At 33.6% G+C, this 23,204-nt stretch overlaps 1 protein-coding gene across 3 annotated transcripts; it reads right to left on the bottom strand.

Annotated features, from left to right (window-relative positions):
* Positions 1-1,807: 1,807 nt before the first annotated feature.
* On the bottom strand, positions 1,808-16,884 carry LOC145109780 (uncharacterized). Of its 3 annotated transcripts, XM_079046941.1 has the most exons (4): positions 16,796-16,884; positions 16,339-16,394; positions 14,224-15,464; positions 8,792-8,986 (listed from the first exon to the last, which is right to left on the bottom strand). In XM_079046941.1, exons 3-4 carry the CDS (start codon positions 14,801-14,803, stop codon positions 8,967-8,969), a joined length of 600 nt encoding a protein of 199 aa, XP_078903067.1. In that variant the 5' UTR covers positions 14,804-15,464; positions 16,339-16,394; positions 16,796-16,884; the 3' UTR covers positions 8,792-8,966. The 3 variants fall into 3 exon arrangements, 1 of the variants encoding a protein (XP_078903067.1); XR_013709204.1 differs by lacking the exons at positions 8,792-8,986; positions 14,224-15,464 and adding an exon at positions 1,808-2,092; XR_013709203.1 differs by lacking the exon at positions 14,224-15,464.
* Positions 16,885-23,204: the final 6,320 nt, after the last annotated feature.

Raw genomic sequence — 23,204 nt, 5'->3', positions numbered from 1 at the left:
CACAAACCCTAAATTTTTAGGGTTATATCTCCTATTTAAGCATATCATATTCCTCCTTGGACCTTCCTATGACCAACCTCCATCCATCTTAGCCCTAATATCAAAACCCTAGTTCTTGAGTGTGAGTTTTGAAGCCTTTGAGTGATTTTTTAGTGTTCTTGGTGGTGAAGGAAGATCCTTGAAGAAGTGATGGTGCACTCAAGCTCTTGGATCCATAATCTACACCTCTTTGTTCATCTACAGAAGGTATAAAGTTCATACCTTGAGGCTTGTCTTGCGAGATCTTGTTTAAGCTTAAGTTTATGTTCATTTTGTCCCAAAACCTTGGTCTTTGTGAGTATGGACTACTCCAGACCATTTGAGTTGTCCTTTCATACATTTTAAAGTGCATAGTATCATAAAAATGTAAGCTCAGTCCTTTCCTTTCATCCATTCATGAGTTATGGAGTTTTTGGTAGTGTTAGAAGTTAGGGTTTTGGGATTAAGCTCTCTTTAACCATGTAAAGGAAAAAAGTTGGAGAGTTTATGGATTAGAATGCCTTTTAGGGGCAGATATGAAGTTGGGGTAAAGTGTCTTAATGATTAAGAGCTTAAAAATTAAGACTTGGGTTTTGGCATTGTATGCTGAGCGTAAATTTGGCTACGCCCAGCATAGCCAGCCCAGATCCCGTTTTCTGCATATGTGCTCTACGCCCAACATAGAGCCTTGGTACGTCATGCGTAAGGTCACTGTGTTGACCTTTGACTTTTTATCAAGTATGCCTTTGGGTAAATTTGTGAGGGTTGAGGGGCTTGGTAGGGGCAAAATGGTCTTTTGTCCACAATATGAATTAGACTTGGCTTGGTACAAGTTGAGTATGGAAAATTACCTTAATTGTTAATTAGGCTTATTTGGTGTAATTAATAGGCGGAGTCTAGTTCTAGCAGTTCGGGTGTGAGTTCTATCAGTCATCTATGCGAGGTGAGTCTCCTCACTATTCTTACATGTGTGGTAGAATATATGTGTTGACCAGTTTGGTATATTTTTTTGTTACAGTGATATGTGTTACTGTGTCTGTTGAGACTTCAAGTAGTCTCCAGGATTGCTGACAATCCACAGGGCGTGCTATTTGCCCACTGAGACGCCGGGTAGTCTCCAGGATTGTTGATAACCCATAAATGTTTATTTGTGTTGTGTTGTATGTGATACTTTGGGGAACTCATTAAGTTTCGTGCTTACAGTTGTTGATTAAATGTATTTTAGGTACTTCTGATGATCGCGGGAAGGCGAAAGCTTGATTTTATACATTCACCTACAAATTCTGATTCTGGATATTATAGGACACCCTCACATTATTACGATGATTTGTATTTGATACTTGAGATTTTCTTGAGATGAGTTTTTATGAACAATGTTTTTAGTTAATTAAAAATGAAAATTTTGGTTTGAAAATTTGGATGTTACAGGTATCAGTGGTGGATCCTCATTAGGGCCAGGAGGCCATGACCCCTCTAGTTTTTTTACCTATTAATACTTGTATTATATAAAGGATAGGTTCATTTTTTTCACTAATTTTATGGCCCCTCCACATTTTCCTCGTCAACTGCAAAATAACAACAAAAATCAATCTTGTTTTGTTATAACAAGAACCTAAATAAGTAACAAATTCTACGAAAATAACTGGAAAAATCAAAACCAAATCCAAATTTTAAAAAGATACGATCATACTCTACAAATACTGAAAAACTAATCTAATTTACATTTTATTAACACAATCTTTCAGAAAATATAAAATATAAAAATTAAAGAAGATCACTGTTGCCGGAAAAGTTGCTCACCGGAAATCAATGTCGTCGTCGAAGTCCTCGAATAGTCCAGACTTCTCACTAGAAATATCGTTGCTCACCCCGCATGCTCATCACTCACTCTTTCCTTCACCCTTGTTGAACTTTGTGCGCTCCATCTCTCCTCTGTTGGCTCTGTCATTCGCCGAACGGCTACTACGAGTCTCTGGCGTCTCCTATTCTCCTCTATTGTCATGACCTCCGATCTCTCTGCTCTCGTTTCTGGCAGATTTGTAAGCTATTTCTTTTTCTCACTCGCTCTATTTTTCTATATGGGATTATAAAAAAACATCGAAATTTGAGGAGGATAGAGGTAATTAAAAGTTTGAAACCTGTAAAATTAAAAAGGTGCAACAAGTACAATATTTATTGTTATTATTTGTTATTTTTTGAAATTTTTTAAATTGATGACTCGTATGGAAATTATAGAAAATCCATAGGAGTTTAGTTTTGTTAACTAATTATATATACGTTAATTGTTAATAAAAATATAATTATGAGTTAATTTTGTAATTTGTTAATTGTCCTTAGAATATAATTATGAATTTTGTAAAACAGTTCAAGTAGAGTTAAAAGATAATTTTACAAGAGTTCAGAAATCAAAACATCCATAATTTTCATTTTGATGATAAATATAACAATTTTCCATATTAATTTTTTTGATTAAAATTTTGATGAGTGGTAACTTTGAATAATATTAAACTTGTTATGATTTTCGTTTGAAGTTTTGGATTCGACCCCCTAGTCCTAGGGCACGTGTTCCGCCTCTGACAGGTATTATCACAGATTTTCAAGTTTGACTTGATTTTGTGGTATGTTATGAGTAATTATGTGCTTACATAGAGAAAATGAGCAAAAATGTAAAGTATCACAAGCTTATATAGAGAAAAGGAGCAAAAATGTAAAGTATCACAATTATTACAAGGGACTGTTGGATAGAGGTTGTAACGGGTCCAAAGCTAAGACTCGGTGCACATTTTCCAATCAGCATGTTTGATTTGTTTTAAGACCTCCTGGCTCGGTCCTAATTTATGATCGAGTCCCTTACTTTTCTTTTGGTCTGGTCCGAGACAAAAAGCTTTTGAGTTTTAGAGGTTGTTTGTTTTTTGTTTGCATATCTGCGCGACCACTTTTGTCTGTGTCGCACAGACATATGCCCTTATAGAGTGTTTTTTTTTTTGAAAGTGTGCAAACCTAAAAACTTATGCGCGATGTTTTTTTGGCGCAGACATTGATCATTGTCTTCTAAGGTTTTCATAACTCATTATCATCCCTCCAAATCCTTTTACATTATCAATTCTCTAAATCTATACGAATTTAGCACCAATACTTTTAATTCAAAGAACCAAAAATGTATTTTACCCTTTTTATTTTATGTGAATAAGATCACTAGAGTGATCCTTTATTACGGCCATTGTTAATCATCAGTCGGGTGAGCATAAAATCGAACCGCGAACCAAAAAACCGCAAAATAACCAAAAAATCGAGACCGAAAAACCGAAACCAAATATAAAACCGATGATACGGTTTTAAATTTTAGAAAACCCACAATTTTCGGTGCGGTGTGGTTTTATACTGTCAAACTTCACCATAAAACCAAAAAAACACAATATTTAATCTATTATATATATATATATATATATATATATATATATATATATATATATATATATATATATATATATATATATATATATAATTTTAATAAAAAGATATTTTGTTAAAAAACCGTATGTTCTTCTCCACTGTATAAGAACTATGTTTTGCTAGTTTGCTTTACAGTTTTAGCATTTGTATTAATTGCATACCATTAACATTTTTCATTTTGCTTACGACAAGCATAATGCAATTCAAATAAAAGGACACATCTTTATATATAAACAATAATGATTGAATGCACTTTGAGATTATAAAATCAAATCCTTTGCAAGGCAACATATAATGCAAGTCTCAAAATCCTAATATCATAAATAACTATATATATATATTTCGGTTGAAATTTACCAAATAACATAAAAACTATTTCATAGGCATATTAAATACATTTAAATTGGTCAAAATGGTGATTATTTGTAACAAAAATATGAAAATAAAATAAAGTCCACAAAATTTTACATTTAAACCGTAACATTTTAACCACAAAACCGAATCAACATATTTTTTTGGTAAAAACCGAAACCGCACCGAATGGAACCGAACCCGCATGTAAAACCGCAAAACCGAACCAAACAAAATCCGCACCTATCGGTTTTTACCCTACAGAAACCGCACCTTGCGGTTTGCGGTTTGGTTTTGCACGAAAACCGCACCAAACCGCATCATCCTCACCCCTAATCATCACAATGTAATTTGTTTAATTTTTTCTATTTAAATAACAATGTATGGAAAAATTTACTAAGTAATATAGATATGTGATATTTTTATTTATGTTTTTTTAATTATTCTATTTAAAATAAACGATTTTCTGACTTTTATACTTTTTATTTTAATTGAATAGAAAATCATGATGAAAAGTATAAAAATCAAAACAAATCTTTCTAAAAACGTGTTCGTTAAAATTAGTTAGAAGCTGTAAAATGTAGTTTTTAATTGTATATGATTGTTTGGCAAAAAAAAAATAAAGATTTTGTTTGTGTATGATTGTTTTCAAAAGTAGTTGAAAACTTTTGAAATATATAAATTTGACTAAAACAACATTTATATAGATATTAAAATTGAAATATAATAATGAAAAAAAAACAATCGTCTAAATTTTTATTTTAAAATTTATAAATATTCTATTATTATTTTAACTTGTTCAAAGGTTTGGCTTTGTATTATTTTTATGTATAGTGAGATAGAAATATTGGTACCTCTTATTGATTTTATTTTATGTAAACGAAACAATCTTTCGGTGTTGAAAAATTATTTGAAGTTCAAAAAATCAGTTTATTTAAATTCCAGATTATTTCAGCAGCATGCAGATATTAAAAAAACAAACAAACTTCTTATTGCAGACTGCAGACGTTTGATTCACTTCTTCTACTGCAGAGGATTACAGATGTGGTCCGCAGACTGCAGACGTTTTGGCTTCGAAAACACAAACAACATCTTACTCTTCACACATGGACTCGGTCTTCAGTCCATGTGTTTGGCATACGTTTTTGCTTGTGACTCGATCTAAGCCTCTAACCCAGACAACTTTTTGTTGGAAAATTAATTTAATTAATTTCCAAAAATGGATTTTCTCTATTTTAGCATAAATTTTGGACTCTAAATATAATCAAAATGAGTTATTGATTATATATTCGTGTTCTCCTCCGTGATATCTACGTTTCGATATATCACACGTCCAAAACGGATTAAAAATGAATAAGAAATTACTTGTCAAAGTAGGGCAATTGAAAGAGAAAATAAAGGAGTTAAGTAGGTTTCAAACTCATCCCACATTGGTGGGAGAATGAAAAGGAAATTGGTTTATAACTACAAAGACTAGCTACCTTTGTAAGACTTATTAGAACCAAGGCTCTCTCTTGCGCGCGCGCAGGGCGGGTGCAAATGCGAGCCAAATTGGCTTCGGGCCACTGAACTTGTGTGCGAGCGCGCGTCCTGCGGGTACGAATGCACACTGGTCGACCAGAAAAGTTCAAGGACCTTTTTTGCATTCTTCTGCTTTTCTGTTTGCATGTATCTAACTGTTTAAGTTTATTGCATCCATAATCTGTTACTGTTTTTAGAAATTGTTTTCTAAAACAATTTTCAGATTCTTTCTTTTGTTTCACAGCTTTTCAGAACCTGGTTTCTAGAAACAGAAAATACTTAATAGTTTAGTGGTTATTAAATTTTAATCTTTAACAGTTTTACATTTTCTTCCTTTTGTAGCATGACTGTTGGTGAAGGTTCCCAACCACCAAAGCCTAATGGTACTCCTAATGCTCAAGGAGCTCCAATGATGACCATGCCGGTCAATCATGCTAAGAAACCTGAGAAGTTCTCTAGACTGAACTTTAAAAGGTGGCAGCAGAAGATGCTCTTCTATCTTACCACATTGAATCTTGCTAGATTCTTAACTGAAGAGGCTCCTCAGATGCCCGAAGGAGAAGGAGATATGCAAGCTTTAATTGCTATTGATGCTTGGAAACATTCTGATTTCTTGTGTAGGAATTATGTTCTTAATGACCTTGTTGATTCACTTTATAATGTGTATTGTGTAACAAAGACAGCCAAAGAACTATGGGACTCATTGGACAAAAAGTATAAAACTGAAGATGTCGGGAAAAAGAAATTTATGGTTGCCCGATTTCTTGACATAAAATGGTGGATGACAAAACTGTTATATCCCAAGTCGAAGAACTACAAGTCCTCCTACATGACATGCATGCCGAGGTTATGGGGTTGAATGAGCCTTTTTCTGTTGCTTCCATGATTAAGAAGCTACCCCCTAGTTGGGTTGATTTCAAGAATTACTTGAAACATAAGAGAAATGAGATGTCCATTGAGGACCTTATTGTTCGCCTTCGAAATGAAGAGGACAATAAGATAGCTCAAAAGAGTAGTTATACCCCTACTTCTCAGAAAGCTAATGTGGTGGAGCATGGTCAAACTTCTAGGAAGAACAAATCTGGAAAGGGCAAATTTCAAAAGAAAGGCAAGGGTTCAAACTTGGGAGCCAAAGGTGGAACTTTTAAGAAAAAGTTTCAAGGAAACTGCCATAACTGTGACCAACGGGGTCATCGGGCTGCAAATTGCAAGCTTCCAAAGAATGCTAAGGAGGCAAATGTTGTGGAGAAGATAACCAAAGATGTGTCTGACATCGATCTTACAGCGGTTATTTCTGAAGTTAATCTTGTGGAGTCCAATCCAAGGGAGTGGTGGATTGATACGGGAGCTACCCGTCATGTTTGCTCAAATAGAGAATGGTTTAGAAACTTCAAGGTTGTGGATAATGGTGACAAGCTGCTCATGGGAAACTCGGCCACTTCTGATATCTAAGGTGTTGGAAAGATTGTGTTGAAGATGACGTCGGGAAGAGAGCTGACGTTGAATGATGTGTTGTATGTACCCGAAATTCGTAAGAATCTTGTGTAGGGTTGGTTGTTAAACAAGCATGGTTTTCGCTTGGTGTTTGAGTCAGATAAATTTGTGTTAACCAAAAATGGTGTGTATATTGGTAAGGGGTATGCTGATAGGGGTATGTTCAAACTTTGTGTAATGGCTCTTAAGCCAAGTGATAATGATAATGAAATGAATAACTCTTCTACTTACTTGCTTGAGTCTTCAAATATAGTGCATGATAGATTAGGACATGTTAATTTTGATACTCTTCGTCGTTTAATTAAACTCAATCACATACCACACTTTCACATTGACTCAAAATACAAATGCAACACTTGTGTTGAATTGAAATTAACACGACAATCTTTCAAGTCCATTCAAAGGACAACCGAACCACTTGGATTAATTCACACCGATGTGTGTGACATGAAATCAATTCCATCTAAAGGTGGAAATAAGTACTTTATTACTATTATTGATGATTGCACTAAATTATGCTATGTCTATTTACTTAAAAGTAAAGACGAGGCTATAGAGAAGTTTAAAGTGTATAAAAGTGAAGTTCAGAATTAACTTAATAAGAAAATTAAAGTACTAAGAAGTGACCGTGGAGGTGAATATGTATCACCGTTTGAGGAATTTTGTGCAACTCATGGTATCATACATGAGCTTACTGCACCTTATTCACCACAACAAAATGGTATGGAAGAAAGGAAAAATCGGACCTTAAAGGAAATGATGAATGTCATGCTGTTAAGTTCTAGGCTGCCACCCTCAATGTGGGGGGAAACTATACTTTCAGTTAACTACCTTTTAAATAAGGTCCCACGAAAGAAATCGGATAAAACACCATACGAGTTATGGTCAGGTATAAAACCATCCTACAAATACCTTCGAGTGTGGGGGTGTTTTGCAAAGGTCGTGGTACCTGCACCCAAGGTGGTTAAGATAGGACCCAAGACTGTTGATTGCATATTTATTGGATATGCACAAAACAGTAGTGCGTATCAATTTCTTGTGCATGACTCAAAAATTCCAGAAATTCACAAAGGCGCGATAATGGAGCCAAGAAATGCATCGTTCTTTGATAATGTGTTTCCATGTCTTCATAAGGTTGAGACAAATGCTTCAAAGTTAATTGAGCACAATGAATCCTCTTGTGAAGAAGAAATAGAGGAAGAAACAGAGTCCCATAGAAGTAAAAGGTCACGAGTGGAGAAGTCATTTGGAGATGATTTCTACACTCACATGGTTGAAAGAGAGCCTCAAACTTTCAAAGAGGCAGTCACCTCCTCAGAAGGACCTCAATGGAAAGAGGCAATTAAAAGCGAAATGGATTCCGTCTTGCAAAACCATACATGGGAGCTAGTGGATTTACCTCAAGGTTGCAAACCATTAGGCTATAAATGGATTTTCAAGAAGAAAATGAAAGCGGATGGAACCATTGACAAGTACAAGGCAAGACTAGTAATTAAAGGCTATAGACAGAAAAGTGGCCTTGATTATTTTGATACGTACTCTCCTGTCACACGTATTACATCCATTAGATTAGTACTTGCAATCGCTTCTATAAGAAATCTTGAAGTACATCAAATGGATATTAAAACAGCTCTACTAAACTGGGATTTAGAAGAAGAAATATACATGGAACAACCAGAAGGATATGTTGCCCCAGGAAAAGAATCAAAGGTTTGCAAACTAGTGAAGTCATTATATGGGTTGAAACAAGCCCCAAAACAATGGCATCAAAAGTTTGACCATGTGATGTTGCAAAATGGATACAAGATTAATGAATGTGACAAGTGTGTTTATGTTAAAAACCGTGACATCCCCAAATTTCTCGGCCAGAAAAGACCGATTTAGTTTATGCTTTTAAAATAAAATCAGAGTAATCTTCCAAAAGGTGTTGCGGAATTTGTTCCCAAAACAAATATAATAAAAATTTATCAAAACATTTCTTAAAGAAATATGTATTTTTATTATATATCAAAACCTCGGGATGTCATGTTCCGATACAGACCAAAAGCATAAACAGTACATCATAAGTCTTACAACAGTTATTTACAACTACTGGCCTATAATCCAAAAATCCCTCTTTATCATCCAAATTATGCTCTGGGTCCACTACCTGTAATATAAAAAACTGAGTGGGTCAGGCTTGGTAGCCTGGTGAGCATATAGGGTTTTCAACCCACAAATAATAATAAATTTATTAAATTCATCAACCAAAATTAAATTTATTAATTTCATCAACCAACAGTAACCCTGATTACCCATTCTCGTTATCCTCATTTTACGTCCCTAAACACCTATCATAAGGGACCTAGTATAAGGATTTTCATCGGGGTGACAACACTGCTTTAGGAATTCCTCAGCAATTTATGTCAAATAAGGCAACCATGAGGGGGATGGAGTACACCAGCAAACATATAGTTCACCAAGACCTATAGGTTGCGAACCTGCTAGCGTTCCACTGGACTGTCTAGAAAGGTCTGTGGTCGTCATCTATACTCCGTTAGATGACTACTACTACAACAACAACAACAACAACAACGAGGTCTCTCATCATTTTAACACACATCAACTATTTCATCTACACATGTTTAACCAACATATTTGTATATATATATATATATATATATATATATATATATATATATATATATATATATATATATATAGTTTAAAACTTGTATAAAACATCTATTCAACACCCATTTCAAATAAACAAATAATATAATTACACATAGCACGTATTTTATAGAAAATACTTCATATCTATGTGTAAGATGAAAGTGACTACACACTCACGTGACTATAATGAGTGTATATCTCACTTCTCAGTAGTTCCCAATGTCTTTCCTCAATCTAAACAGTTAAAAAATTGTGTCTAAGGTTACCAATCAAAATAAATATAGACTACAATATAACTAATAATAATATTTTAGTTATATAATAACATCTCGTTAATTATTTTATATAAACATTGTTGGTCTAATATAAAAATAGTTATCAACCGAATAAACATAGGTTATAGTATAACTATTAATATATTAGTCATAACATACCATATTTCAAAATAAGTTTAAACGAATTAAAACGATACGACTAAAAATATAATTTAATGTGTTTATAAAAATAATATATAACAACAATTTTTAAATGGATGAACTATGAATATAAATATATATAAAAATATATATGTATCAAATTAATATAGAAAGTTTACATAACTTTAGTTCCAAAATGTTTCCTCAGTCTTTAAATCTTCATGTGAATATTCTTCCAATCTTCTTTGTTACATAGCATATGTATATTTTGAATGATAAAAATATGAAAAGTTACATATATTTATAGGGTTACACAGATGGTATCCGACAAAAATAACTTCCTTTCACACGTATTATACATATCCATAAATATTATTAGTTATCAATATTTTGAGACTTGCCACGCAATTTACTAACTTAAATACATGTCATGCTACTGCCGTTTCTCAAACTTTGACTTATGACTCATAACAAAAAAACGTTGTCTTCCTTATTTCTTTCAATAAATTCATTAAGTTAAATCAACATATATTCTTTTTAACGAAATGTTTGTCAAAACATGAATACTTTTTTTTAAAGATTGATACATATATTTTTATATATTATTGTCGTAATTCGACTTAGCATTATATATAAAATATTCAATATAGATATTATTTATGACGTATCTAATTTAATAATCAATAATTAAAGGCGTAAAATGTACATAATTATTAAGTTTTAGAGTACACTTCTACACAAAAATTATATACATAATATCCGTCCAAATTTTACTCACATAATATATATATATATATATATATATATATATATATATATATATATATATATATATATATATATATATATATAAATCACATGTATTATGTCTGAATAATTTTTATTTTATTTATTCATAAGAAGCTTACATTTGTCGACCGACTTAAATACATATTTTTATAGGATATGCCTAGGGAGAAACGTAGGCGTTACAATTATCTCCCCCTTAGGATTATTTCGTCCCGGAATCATGCATTAGTAAACAGATGTGGATAGCGACTTCTCATGTCACTTTCTGTTTCGCAAGTAAGGTTCGGCTCATTCGTATGTTTCCATCACACCAACACTAATTCGACTATCTTACGTCGCAAGTTTTTCGTCTTATGGTCAACAATTGCGTTGGGCTCTTCAATCAACCTCTTGTTTTCATCGATCCTTAACTCCGAAAGTGGGATCATATCGAGTTCTTCACCTAAGAACTTTCTCAAATAACAAACATGAAATGTGTTATGGATACCTTCCAGTTCAGCTGGCAACTCCAGCTTGTAAGCTTGATTTCCAACTCTCTGAAGGACTTTAAACGGTCCAATAAACATTGGACTCAACTTTCCCCTTTTACCAAATCTTATAAGTCCCTTCCACGGCGAGACTTTAAGTAAAACCGAATCTCCAACTTCGAATGTTATCGGCTGTCTTTTCTTGTCAGCATAGCTCTTTTGATGATCCTGAGCTGCTAACATCCTTTCCCTAATCACCTTCAGCTTTTCAACAGTCTGATGAACTATCTCGGGTCCCATAAACTACTTTTCCCCAGCTTCAAGCCAACACGACGGCGTTCAACACTTTTGTCCATACAAAGTTTGATAAGGTGTCATCTTGATGCTCGAGTGGAAACTATTATTGTAGGAAAATTCTACTAGAGGTAAGTGTTCATCCCAGTTACCTTGGAATTCCAGGGTACATGCTCGTAGCATATCCTCCAATGTTTGAATAGTTCGTTCGCTCTGACCATCGGTTTGCGGATGGTAAGCTGTACTTAGACACAATTTCGTACCCAATTCCTCTTGTAGACTTCTCTAAAACCTTGACGTGAAATGACTATCACGATCCGATACAATCGTTAAAGGAACACCGTGAAGTCTTACTATCTCCTTCACGTAAGCATTTGCAAGTTTATCCATAGACCATTTTTCATTGGCTGCTATGAAGTGTACACTTTTAGTAAACCAATCAGCGACCACCCAAATCATGTCGTGACCACTCTTCGTGCTGGACAGTTTAGTCACAAAATCCATGGTGATGTCTTCCCATTTACCCATGGGTACAGGTAAAGGTTCTAAACTCCCATATGGTTTCTGATGTTGTGTCTTAACCCTCGCACATGTCACACACTCGGCCACATACTTTGCAACATCGAGCTTCATCGTCGGCCACCAGTAGTAGGGTTTCAGATCCCTATATATTTTCGTGCTGCCGGGATGAATCGAGTACATGGTCTTGTGAGCTTCTTCCATCAGAAGATCTCTTATTCCTCCCGTCTTAGGTACCCAAATCCTATCTTGGAATACCTTCAGTCCTTGACCGTTTGTATTGAACACTAACGTTTTGCCCAAACGTTCTTCCTTTCGGTCATTTTTCTCTGAAGCTTCCTCCTGAGCTTTCTTTATGCTTTCCACAATTGCCAAGACAACTTCAATTCTCAACGCTCTTGGCCTTTTCTTTTCAAGATTTACCTTCCGACTGAGAGCATCAGCGACAACATGTGCTTTACCAGGGTGGTAAAGTATCTCACAGTCGTAGTCCTTGAGTAATTCTAGCCAGCGTCGTTGCCTCATGTTCAATTCCTTCTGATTAAAGAGATATTGAAGACTCTTATGATCAGTGAAAAGTTTGCATTTAGTGCCATAAAGATAATGCCTCCATATCTTTAGGGCGAATACTACTGTTGTCAACTCTAAATCATGAGTGGGGTAGTTCTTTTCATGTTCTTTCAATTGCCTCGATGCATATGCTATCACTTTATCCCTTTCGGTCACAACACAACCTAACCCAACTCCAGATGCATCGCTATAAACTGCGAAGTCATCAACTCCTTCAGGTAGAGAAAGAATTGGTGCTTCACATAATTTCTTCTTTAGCTTCTCGAATGCTTCCTTATGCTTCTCACTCCAAGTATAAGTAGCTCCTTTGTGGTTCAAATCTGTCAATGGAGCAGCTATCGAAGAAAAGCCTTGGATAAATCTTCGGTAATATCCAGCTAATCCCAGAAAGCTCCGGATCTCCGTGGGACTTTTCGGATGTTCCCACTTCATCACAGCTTTAATCTTCGCTGGGTCAACCATTATTCCTTCTTGATTAACCACATGACCCAAAAATTGGACTTCTTGAATCCAAAAATCACATTTGGAGAACTTTGCATACAACTTCTCCTTTTTCAGAACTTCTAGCACTTCACGCTGATGCTTGTCATGCTCCTACTTGCTTTTTGAATAAATCAAAATATCATCTATGAACACTATCACAGATTTATCGAGGAATGGTTTACAAACCCTGTTCATCAAATCCATGAATGCAACTGGAGCATTGGTTAGTCCAAACGACATAACCAAAAACTCATAGTGTCCATATCTTGTTCTGAATGCAGTTTTCTCAATATCCTGCTCTCTTACCTTTAGCTGATGATATCCTGACCTAAGATCGATCTTCGAGAAATAGCTCAAACCTTGCAACTGATCGAACAGGTCATCAATCCTTGGCAACGGGTACTTATTCTTTATTGTTGCCTTGTTCAGCTCTCTGTAATCTATGCACATTCTCATGCTCCCATCTTTCTTCTTTACGAATAACACCGGAGCTCCCCAGGATGATGAACTAGGTCTAATGAAACCGTTGTCCAACAACTCCTGAAGTTGCGTCATAAGCTCCTTCATCTCCGTCGGTGCTAATCGATATGGTGCTTTTGCTATTGGTGTTGTTCCTGGCGACAAGTCTATTCTAAACTCCACTTGTCTATCAGGGGGCAATCCAGGAAGATTTTTGGGAAAAACTTCCGGATAGTCACACACCACTGGTATACTTTGCATATCATTTTTCTCCTTCTTAGCAACGATCACAAATGCCAAGTATGAGTTGCATCCTTTAGACAAACATTTTTTGGCTTTCATTAGGGAAATGATTCTAGAACTTACTCTACGCTTGTCTTCGTATAACATAAATTACTCTTTTCCAGGAGGGTTTACCCTCACTATCTTATTCTTGCACAGTATCTCGGCATCATTGGCGCTAAGCCAATCCATTCCTAGAATGATGTCGAAACCATTCAACTCAATGGGTAACAACTTCTCAAGGAATTCGTTTACATTCAGGTCGATGACGATATTCCTAATACAATCGCTAACAGGTATGAATTTGCCACTAGCAACTTCTACAATTAGGACATCATCAAGTTTTTTTATAGGCAATGTTAGTCATTCACCAAATTTATGTGATATAAAGGAGTAATTCGCTCCGAAATCAAACAATAAATTGGCAAGCAATCTATTTACAAGAAAGGTACCTGAAGTGACATCCACTACATCCTTTGCGGCTTCCAATGTCATCTGGAAAGATCTGGCTTTTGGCTTTGGTGGGAGATTAGGCTTTGCTGCCTCTTTCTTCTTCGGGCAATCCTTTAAAATGTGCCCTTCTTCATTGCACCCATAACAGACTTTCTTATTGAAGGTGCATTCATTGGCGTAATGCCCAGGCTTTCCACATTTGTAACAAGTGACTTCTTTGCTACATTTTCCAACATGTTTCTTCTTACACTTGTCACACCATTTCGCTTCGGCTCCTCCTCTGAATTTCCTCGAACCAGACTTCGAGAACTTATTCTTTTTGTTGGAACCTGAAGTTCCTTCAAACTTTCTCTTTTCGCCAACTTCAACCTTGCTGGTGGCTCTCCCCTTAATCATATCTTCAACAGACTTGGCAGCCCAGATAGTTGCCTCCAAAGTAAGTGTCTGACGCACTGGCACCACATACTCCCATGGAAGTCCATTTGCGTACCTGTCAATTTTTGTCAGCTCATCTGGGACAATACGCAAAGCAAACTCCATTTTGTCTGTGAAGTTATTGGTATATTCATCGATGGACATACTTCCCTTCTTCAACGTCAGAAAATGGTTTTCTAGCTCAAGCACATTTTGGGCCGAGCAGTACTTGCGCTTGAATTACACCAAGAACTCTGCCCAAGTCAGTTGCAGTGGCTCATTAGGGCTTAGGGTCTTCCCTAAAGTGTTCCACCAGCGAACAGCGCCACCTCTGAACTGACGTACTGCAAATATGGTTTGTAACTTGCCTTGGCAACCACATGTCATGAAAGCCAATTCCATTTCTGATATCCAATCCATTACTCCGACGGAATCTTCTTTTCCAGTGAAAGTTGACGGCTTGCAAGTCATAAAGTTTTTGTACTTGCATCCATTTCTCTCCACTCCGTCCTCGTGGTTATTCCTCCTAACCACAAGCGGTTCAGTTTGACCAACAGATCTACTGTAATTCCCTTCCCCAGGCTGACTGTCATTTAATTCAGGTTGTTCAACAGGTATTGAAGGTTCATTCCTGTTGTTCAGCAATAGTTGTCTCATTTCCTGCCTTTTGTTCAACCATCATTGTCTGAATCATGGCTTGTACTCCGGCCATTGTGATCGGTTCTGGTGCATCTTCTATTATTGGCACATGTTCCATCACTTGGGGTTGAGGTTGCTGATTTCTATTTGCATTTCCAGCTCCACTTCGAGTTCTTGGCATTTTGATCTATACACCAAATTAGGTGAATTTAGATCTTTGTTCACGATAGATTTTTTAAATCTTCATTATCACTCCGGAACGTTTACATGCTAGTTTTAATATCGTAGTCGTACGCTTAGAATCCTAAACACATAAGGTTTCCAAATCCGGTCGGCAACAGACCATAGATCCGAACAAATAATGGCATATATGGCAAACATATAGCATTTAGCACATAAAAACATTTTAGGCATCTTTCCTAAAATATACTAGCGCTCGTGTCTAAAATATGGAAGACACTCATCTCACTATCATCACTTAGCATTCTAAACTTAGCATTCTAAGTTTAAGTCTAGAAATCCGTTATCCTCACTTTACGTCCCTAAACACCTATCATAAGGGACCTAATTTAAGGATTTTCATCGGGGTGACAACACTGTTTTAGGGATTCCTCAGCAACTTATGTCAAATAAGGCAACCATGAGGGGGATGGAGTACACCAGCGAACATATAGTTCACCAACACCTATAGGTTGCGAACCTGCTAGCGTTCCACTAGACTGTCTAGAAAGGTCCGTGGTCGTCATCTATACTCCGCTAGATGACTACAACAACAACAACATCGAGGCCTCTCATCATTTTAACACACATCAACTATTTCATCTACCCATGTTTTACTCAACATATTTGTAGATATATATATATATATATATATATATATATATATATATATATATATATATATATATATATATATATATATATATATACAGTTTAAAACTTGTATAAAACATCTATTCAACACCCATTTCAATTAAACAAATAATATAATTACACATAACACGTATTTTATAGAAAATACTTCATATCTATGTGTAAGATGAAAGTGACTACACACTCACCTGACTATAAGGAGTGCATATCTCACTTCTCAGTAGTTCCAATGTCTTTCCTCAATCTAAACAGTTAAAAATTATGTCTAAGGTTACCAATCAAAATAAATATAGGCTACAATATAACTAATAATAATATTTTAGTTATATAATAACATCTCGTTAATTATTTTATATAAACATTGTTGGTCTAATATAAAAATAGTTATCAACCGAATAAACATAGGTTATAGTATAACTATTAATATATTAGTCATAACATACCATATTTCAAAATAAGTTTAAACGAATTAAAACGATACGACTAAAAATATAATTTAACGTGTTTATGAAAATAATATATAACAACAATTTTTAAATCGATGAACTATATATATATATATATATATATATATATATATATATATATATATATATATATATATATATATATATATATATATATATATATATATAGAAAGTTTACCTTTAAAACTTCTATAACTTTAGTTCCAAAATGTTTCCTCAGTCTTTAAATCTTCATGCGAATATTCTTCAAACCTTCTTTGTTACGGAGCATATGTATATTTTGAATGATAAAAATATGAAAAGGTACATATGTTTATAGGGTTACACAGATGGTATCCGACAAAAATAACTTCCTTTCACACGTATTATACTTATCCATAAATATTAGTTATCAATATTTTGAGACATGCCACGCAATTTACTAACTTAAATACATGTCATGCTACTACCGTGTCTCAAACTTTGACTTATGTCTCATAACAAAAAAACGTTGTCTTCCTTATTTCTTTCAATAAATATAATCAATAAATTCATTAAGTTAAATCAACATATATTCTTTTTATAACATTTATAACGTAATGTTTGTCAAAACATGAATACTTTTTTTTAAAGATTGATACATATATTTTTATATATTATTGTCGTAATTCGACTTAGCTTTATATATAAAATATTCTATATAGATATTATTTACGACTTATCTAATTTAATAATCAATAATTAACGACGTAAAATGTACATAATTATTAAGTTTTAGAGTACACTTCTACACAAAAAATATATACACATAATATCCGTCCTAATTTTACTCACATAATATATATAAATCACATGTATTATGTCTGAATAGTTTTTATTTTATTTATTCATAAGAAGCTTACATTTGTCGACCGACTTAAATACATATTTTTATAGGATATGCCTAGCGAGAAACGTAGACGTTACAAAAACACAGGTGAGGGTTATGTTATCTTGTGTCTTTATGTTGATGATATGCTTATTGTTGGTAGCAACGATAAAATGGTTCAATCAACAAAGGACATGCTAAAGGCAAGATTCGACATGAAAGATATGAGTTTAGCAGACGTCATCCTTGGTGTGAATATCACAAGGACTGCAAATGGACTTACTTTAAATCAAACCCATTATGTGGATAAAATTCTTGAGAAGTTCAACTTCGGTGATACTACTGTAGCTAGGACACCAATTGATACAAGTCATCATCTAAGTAAAAATAGAGGTGAAGGAGCTACACAAGTCGAATATGCAAGAATTATTGGTAGTCTGATGTAGCTTATGAGTTGTACCATACCTGACTTAGCTTTTGCAATAAGCAGACTAAGTAGATATACCAGTAATCCAAGTGATGAACATTGGAAGAGTATTAAAAGATTATTACAATACTTAAGATACACTCGCAATTATGGGTTGCACTATACAAGATATCTCGAGGTGATAGAAGGGTATAGTGATGCAAATTGGAAATCTGACATTAAATACTCCTAGTCAACCAGTGGGTTTTTGTTCACACTTGGAGGTGGAGCTATATCATGGAAATCTTCAAAACAAACAGTTATAGCTAGATCCATCATGGAATCTGAATTTATAGCACTTGATAAAAGTGGAGAAGAAGCTGAATGACTACGACAATTTTTGGAAGATATACCAGGATGGCCTAAACCAGTTTCGACAATCTTAATCCATTGCGATAGTCAATCGGCAATTGGACGGGCGCAAAGTGCTATGTATAATGGTAAGTCTCGACACATCCGTCGAAGACACAACACCATTCGACAACTACTCTCAACTGGAGTTATCTCAATTGACTACATAAGGTCCAAGGATAACATTGTGGATCCGCTAACCAAAGGGTTAAACAAGGAGTTAGTTGCAAAATCGTCAAAAGGAATGGGATTAAAACCCATGAACAAATAAGTTATTGCGAAGGAAAACCCAACCTAGTTGACCGAAGATCCCAAGATCTAGGTTCAATGGGACAACCTACTTGCATATAACATATGTGGATCACTGTGGGGGTCAACCCCAACCCATTCCTATAAATAACAGTGATGCAGGTTAAGCTTATAGTAGTTGGTGATAAGTTGGAAATCATCACACTTTACCTTTTAATGATTATGATATAATCACCTATGTGAGAGAGAAGTGGGGTGGCTTCAAAGGGAATTGAATGGGCAAGTTCCTAAGAGCTCTTACAGAACCAGGCAAGTGTCCATGACCAAAACGGACACATCAATGAGAACCTAACTAGGTCAGGGAGAATCATGTGAGACATGTATTGATTATTTACACAAATGGCAGAACAGTTCAAAGACATCGAGTCTACTGGTCCGCTAGTAAAATAAATATGTATCTTAAGGGAAGGTTCAAAGGGTCAAACCTACCTATCCTATGCATGATTCAACTGCTGGATTTTACCTAAAGCAGCTTGGAATTGTGGATGCTGAAGCAATTTTCATTCATATGGGGGATTGTTGGAAAATTAATTTTATTAATTTCCAAAAATGGATTTTCTCCATTTTTGAGCACAAATTTTGGACTCTAAATATAATCAAAACGGGTTATTGATTATATATTCATGTTCTCCTCCGTGATATCTACGTTTCGATATATCACACGTCCAAAACGGATTTAAAATGAATGAGAAATTACTAGTCAAAGTAGGGCAATTGGAAGAGAAAAATAAAGGAGTTAAGTGGGTTTAAAACTCATTCCACATTGGTGGGAGAATGAAAAGGAAATTGGTTTATAACTACAAAGACTAGCTACCTTTGTAAGACTTATTAGAACCAATGCTCTCTCTTGCGCGCGCACGTAGGGGGGTTGCAAATGCGAGTCAAATTGGCTTCGGGCCATTGAACTTGTGTGCGAGCGCGCGTCCTGCGGGCACGAATGCACCACTGGTTGACCAGAAAAGTTCAAGGTCTTTTTTTGCATTTTTCCTTTTGGTTAACAGTTACAAAAACGAATTAAGAGCAATTAATCATAGATTTCGCTTTTGATTTTTTTATTAATTTTCTTATTTAATTGTGACAGTTACGATTTCGTTTTAATTGCATCGGTTACATTGGGTAGTATATATATACAATGCCTATGTGACTGATTCCATACACCGGATGAAACGAAATCACTCTCTTCCTCTCTTACGCTTCTTCTTCATCTCTTCTCTCTTGCTGCAACCAATGTATAATCCGGGTCAAGTGAGAGTTCAGACAATCTAGAAGAATTGTCTTCTACTGTTGTATCCTGGGAAACAAACACCCATATAGGGCGAATTTAAGGAAACTGTGTTAAACACAGGCCTCAGTCAAGAATTTTATGGTTTTGTTCTTTCGTACACTTTTGGTTATATTTTCCTAACACTTTTAACCGAGTCCGTTCTAACCTAATTAACATCTATCAAACAACCGTATGACTTGTGAGATTTATGACTTGAGGTGATTCAACTCAACTTAAATCTTGGTAAATACTCGAAAACTGATTGCACTTAGTTATCCAGGGTAAACCAAAATATTAAATATGTTTTATATATAAGATTATATTTACATTGTTGTATTCCTTATTTGTAACATCTCACTTACTATTCATAATAATAAAAAAAAAAAAAAAAAAAAAAGCAAAGTCAATAAACTATTGAAAGTTTTATACTCCAATGACTTGGTTATTTTCATAAGCGTAAATTTATAAATATATTACCATATATTTTTATTCTTACATAACGGGCAGAGGTGTAGTATATATATATATATATATATATATATATATATATATATATATATATATATATATATATATATATATATATATATATATAACCGTACAGCATAATTCTTTGTTTTTAAGTTAGATGAAGTATGGATTATATTTATCTATTAAAGTCTTTGAAAAGTAGTAAATTTGTATTTTGGAGAATAAAATAAGAAAGAAAAAGGGTAGATGGATTAAAAGTTGGAGAAATAGGAGGGACGCATGTGCATGAGATAAAGAGGACCGCAGTAACCGTAAAGACACGCCTATACATGCGCGCATCCGATTCTTCACCCTCCTACCTTTCTTTAACCGCCATACAGTATATCTGTATATGGTTCACATGAAAGCCTTTTAATATATTATCTCATTTAATACATTTAATATAATATAACTAAATTAATTAAAAGGTCAGCATTTTATATTTAATCAGATATCCATATTCTTGTGTTTTTTTTCCCTAATTGGTTGTTTGAAACATACATTCCACATTAAGTTCGTGTAACTATTTCCAAATCGTTGTATCATATTCTATATTTCGTTTTGAATTGTCATCTACTGATAAAACAAAATAACCATTTAATTTATTTTGTTGTAAAAACTTCTAAGTATATCATATTACTTACTAAAATTAAATAAAGGTTCATTACAAAAGTGAAAAAAAATAACTTAAGATCATCTTATGTGTAAGAGGACGGGTTTTGAGAAAATTTAAATACCCTCTATTAATAAACATCATCATCCATTATATATATATATATATATATATATATATATATATATATATATATATATATATATATATATATATATATATAAACTCGATCAAATCAGATTCACAATATTAATCTAAACTGTAAATATTTCAATTTTAACATTCACAATGTTAATCTGACTTACTGTTTCAACTATTTGATCATTCACAAATCAATTGAAATTTACATATAAATCAAAATATATTTATATGTATTTTTATAATATTTTAACGTTTTGATTGCTCGTAAATTAGTTTTGTAAAATCAACAACTGAATTTATTCACATTGTGAATCTGAACTGTATATAATTTGGTCTTCAGAATTCACAATGTAAATCTGACTTACTATTATTCACACTGTGAATCTGAACTGAAATTTTGAATTTTTTTTAAACATCAATATGAATATATGTTTAAAAGTACAAAAAAAATATGAATTTTGATATATTTATTAATTTTTTTGATAAAAAAATATACCTTAACTTTTCAAAAAAAACAAAAAAAATGAAGTGAGTATTTTTGAAAAAAAAAATTCATTTTTTATATATCAATATGGATCTCTATGAAAAGAGGACGAAAAAATCATGAACAACGGTATATTTATTTATTTTTTCGATAAAAAACGTGACCTAAAAAAATTAAACTAAGAAAAAGGAAATGTGTTTTGTAATAATTCGATGCATGTGCATCCATTGTAAAAGTCTACAAACCTTCATTTTGTCGTTGGTCGCTTTAAATTTCGACGTTTTGGATTGGTTCATTGGTTCCTTGATTAATAATGGTTCTCTATTGAACTTTCTCATATATATATATATATATATATATATATATATATATATATATATATATATATATAAATTGGGTCATGTACAGGTGCTCACTTTGCCCCTCTCTCAACGACCCCCATTGTTTTGGTCAAAAATTACACAAGTATAAATCAACCAACTTGAATGAGAGGTTGTGATGTTCGAATTGTGCAATGGAGAAAGGTAAAGAGAATGACACAATTGTTTACAAGGAAAACCCTTGATCATTGCTAGGATCTCCGGCACAAAACCTTGAGAGGTGATAATGATCACATGCCTTGATGATTTTATTAATATAAAATGATGATTACAGAGAGTATTTTAGTAATAACAAGTGAAAAAGTTCGTAAAGTAAGCTAAGAGTAAGTAGAGTGTGTCGTGTGCGAGATACATGTGTCAGTTTATTGTCTAAACTAGCTAACAAGATGTCCGATATTTCTGGGATCCTCTATGACCATCTTTGTGAACGTTGTTTGACTTGGTATCCCGGGTCTTTAACATAGTTGAGACGACTCTCTGTTGATAATAAGTCTTCTCTTGACTATCTCTGCACATGTGTTAATTAAGAACGAAATATAACCGTTATAAATGTTAGTAAATAATAATAACGGTAATAGTCGGGATCCAGAGATAGTTGAGGATCCTGAATATCTGATGAGGTTTGAGGATCCTGAATGCTTTGAGGATCCTGGCCCTAACACCCACAATGTGAAATTTATGTTATATAATAGTATTTATAATGTATAACTTTAATTCATAATATATAAAATTATATATATTTGACTATTTGTAAATCATTATTTGAACATTGTGCAAGCTAAAATACACATTATAACACCAAATTCATAAAATATAACATAAGTACAACACCTTAATACTTTTAATACTTTTATAACTATGGGTGATTATTTATACTTTAATTCAAATTAACTAAGGGGTTTTTTAATATGTGCCCTAAGAATATATATATATATATATATATATATATATATATATATATATAAAGATGCATTAATTATAAAAAATATTACAATAATTAAATATGAAAAAAAATTAATTATAGGAATATTTCTCATTGAAAATTTTGAAATGCAATAACTATGGAGAATACTTCATATAATTAATGTGTTTTATATTTAGTTATAGTAATATTTTCCATAATTAATGTATCTTATATGTGCTCTTATGGCATCCACAATGCATTTGACTCCATAGAGTTCAATGGATTGTCATATCATTTTTTTATATTCCATACAACTCT

Source organism: Lactuca virosa, chromosome 4, assembly GCF_052849685.1.
Source record: "Lactuca virosa cultivar CGN04683 chromosome 4, Lactuca_virosa_CGN04683_v6, whole genome shotgun sequence".
Taxonomy (NCBI): domain Eukaryota; kingdom Viridiplantae; phylum Streptophyta; class Magnoliopsida; order Asterales; family Asteraceae; genus Lactuca; species Lactuca virosa.
The sequence above is the reverse complement of the archived record's forward strand: the minus strand, read 5'-3'. Positions and strand labels throughout refer to the sequence as shown.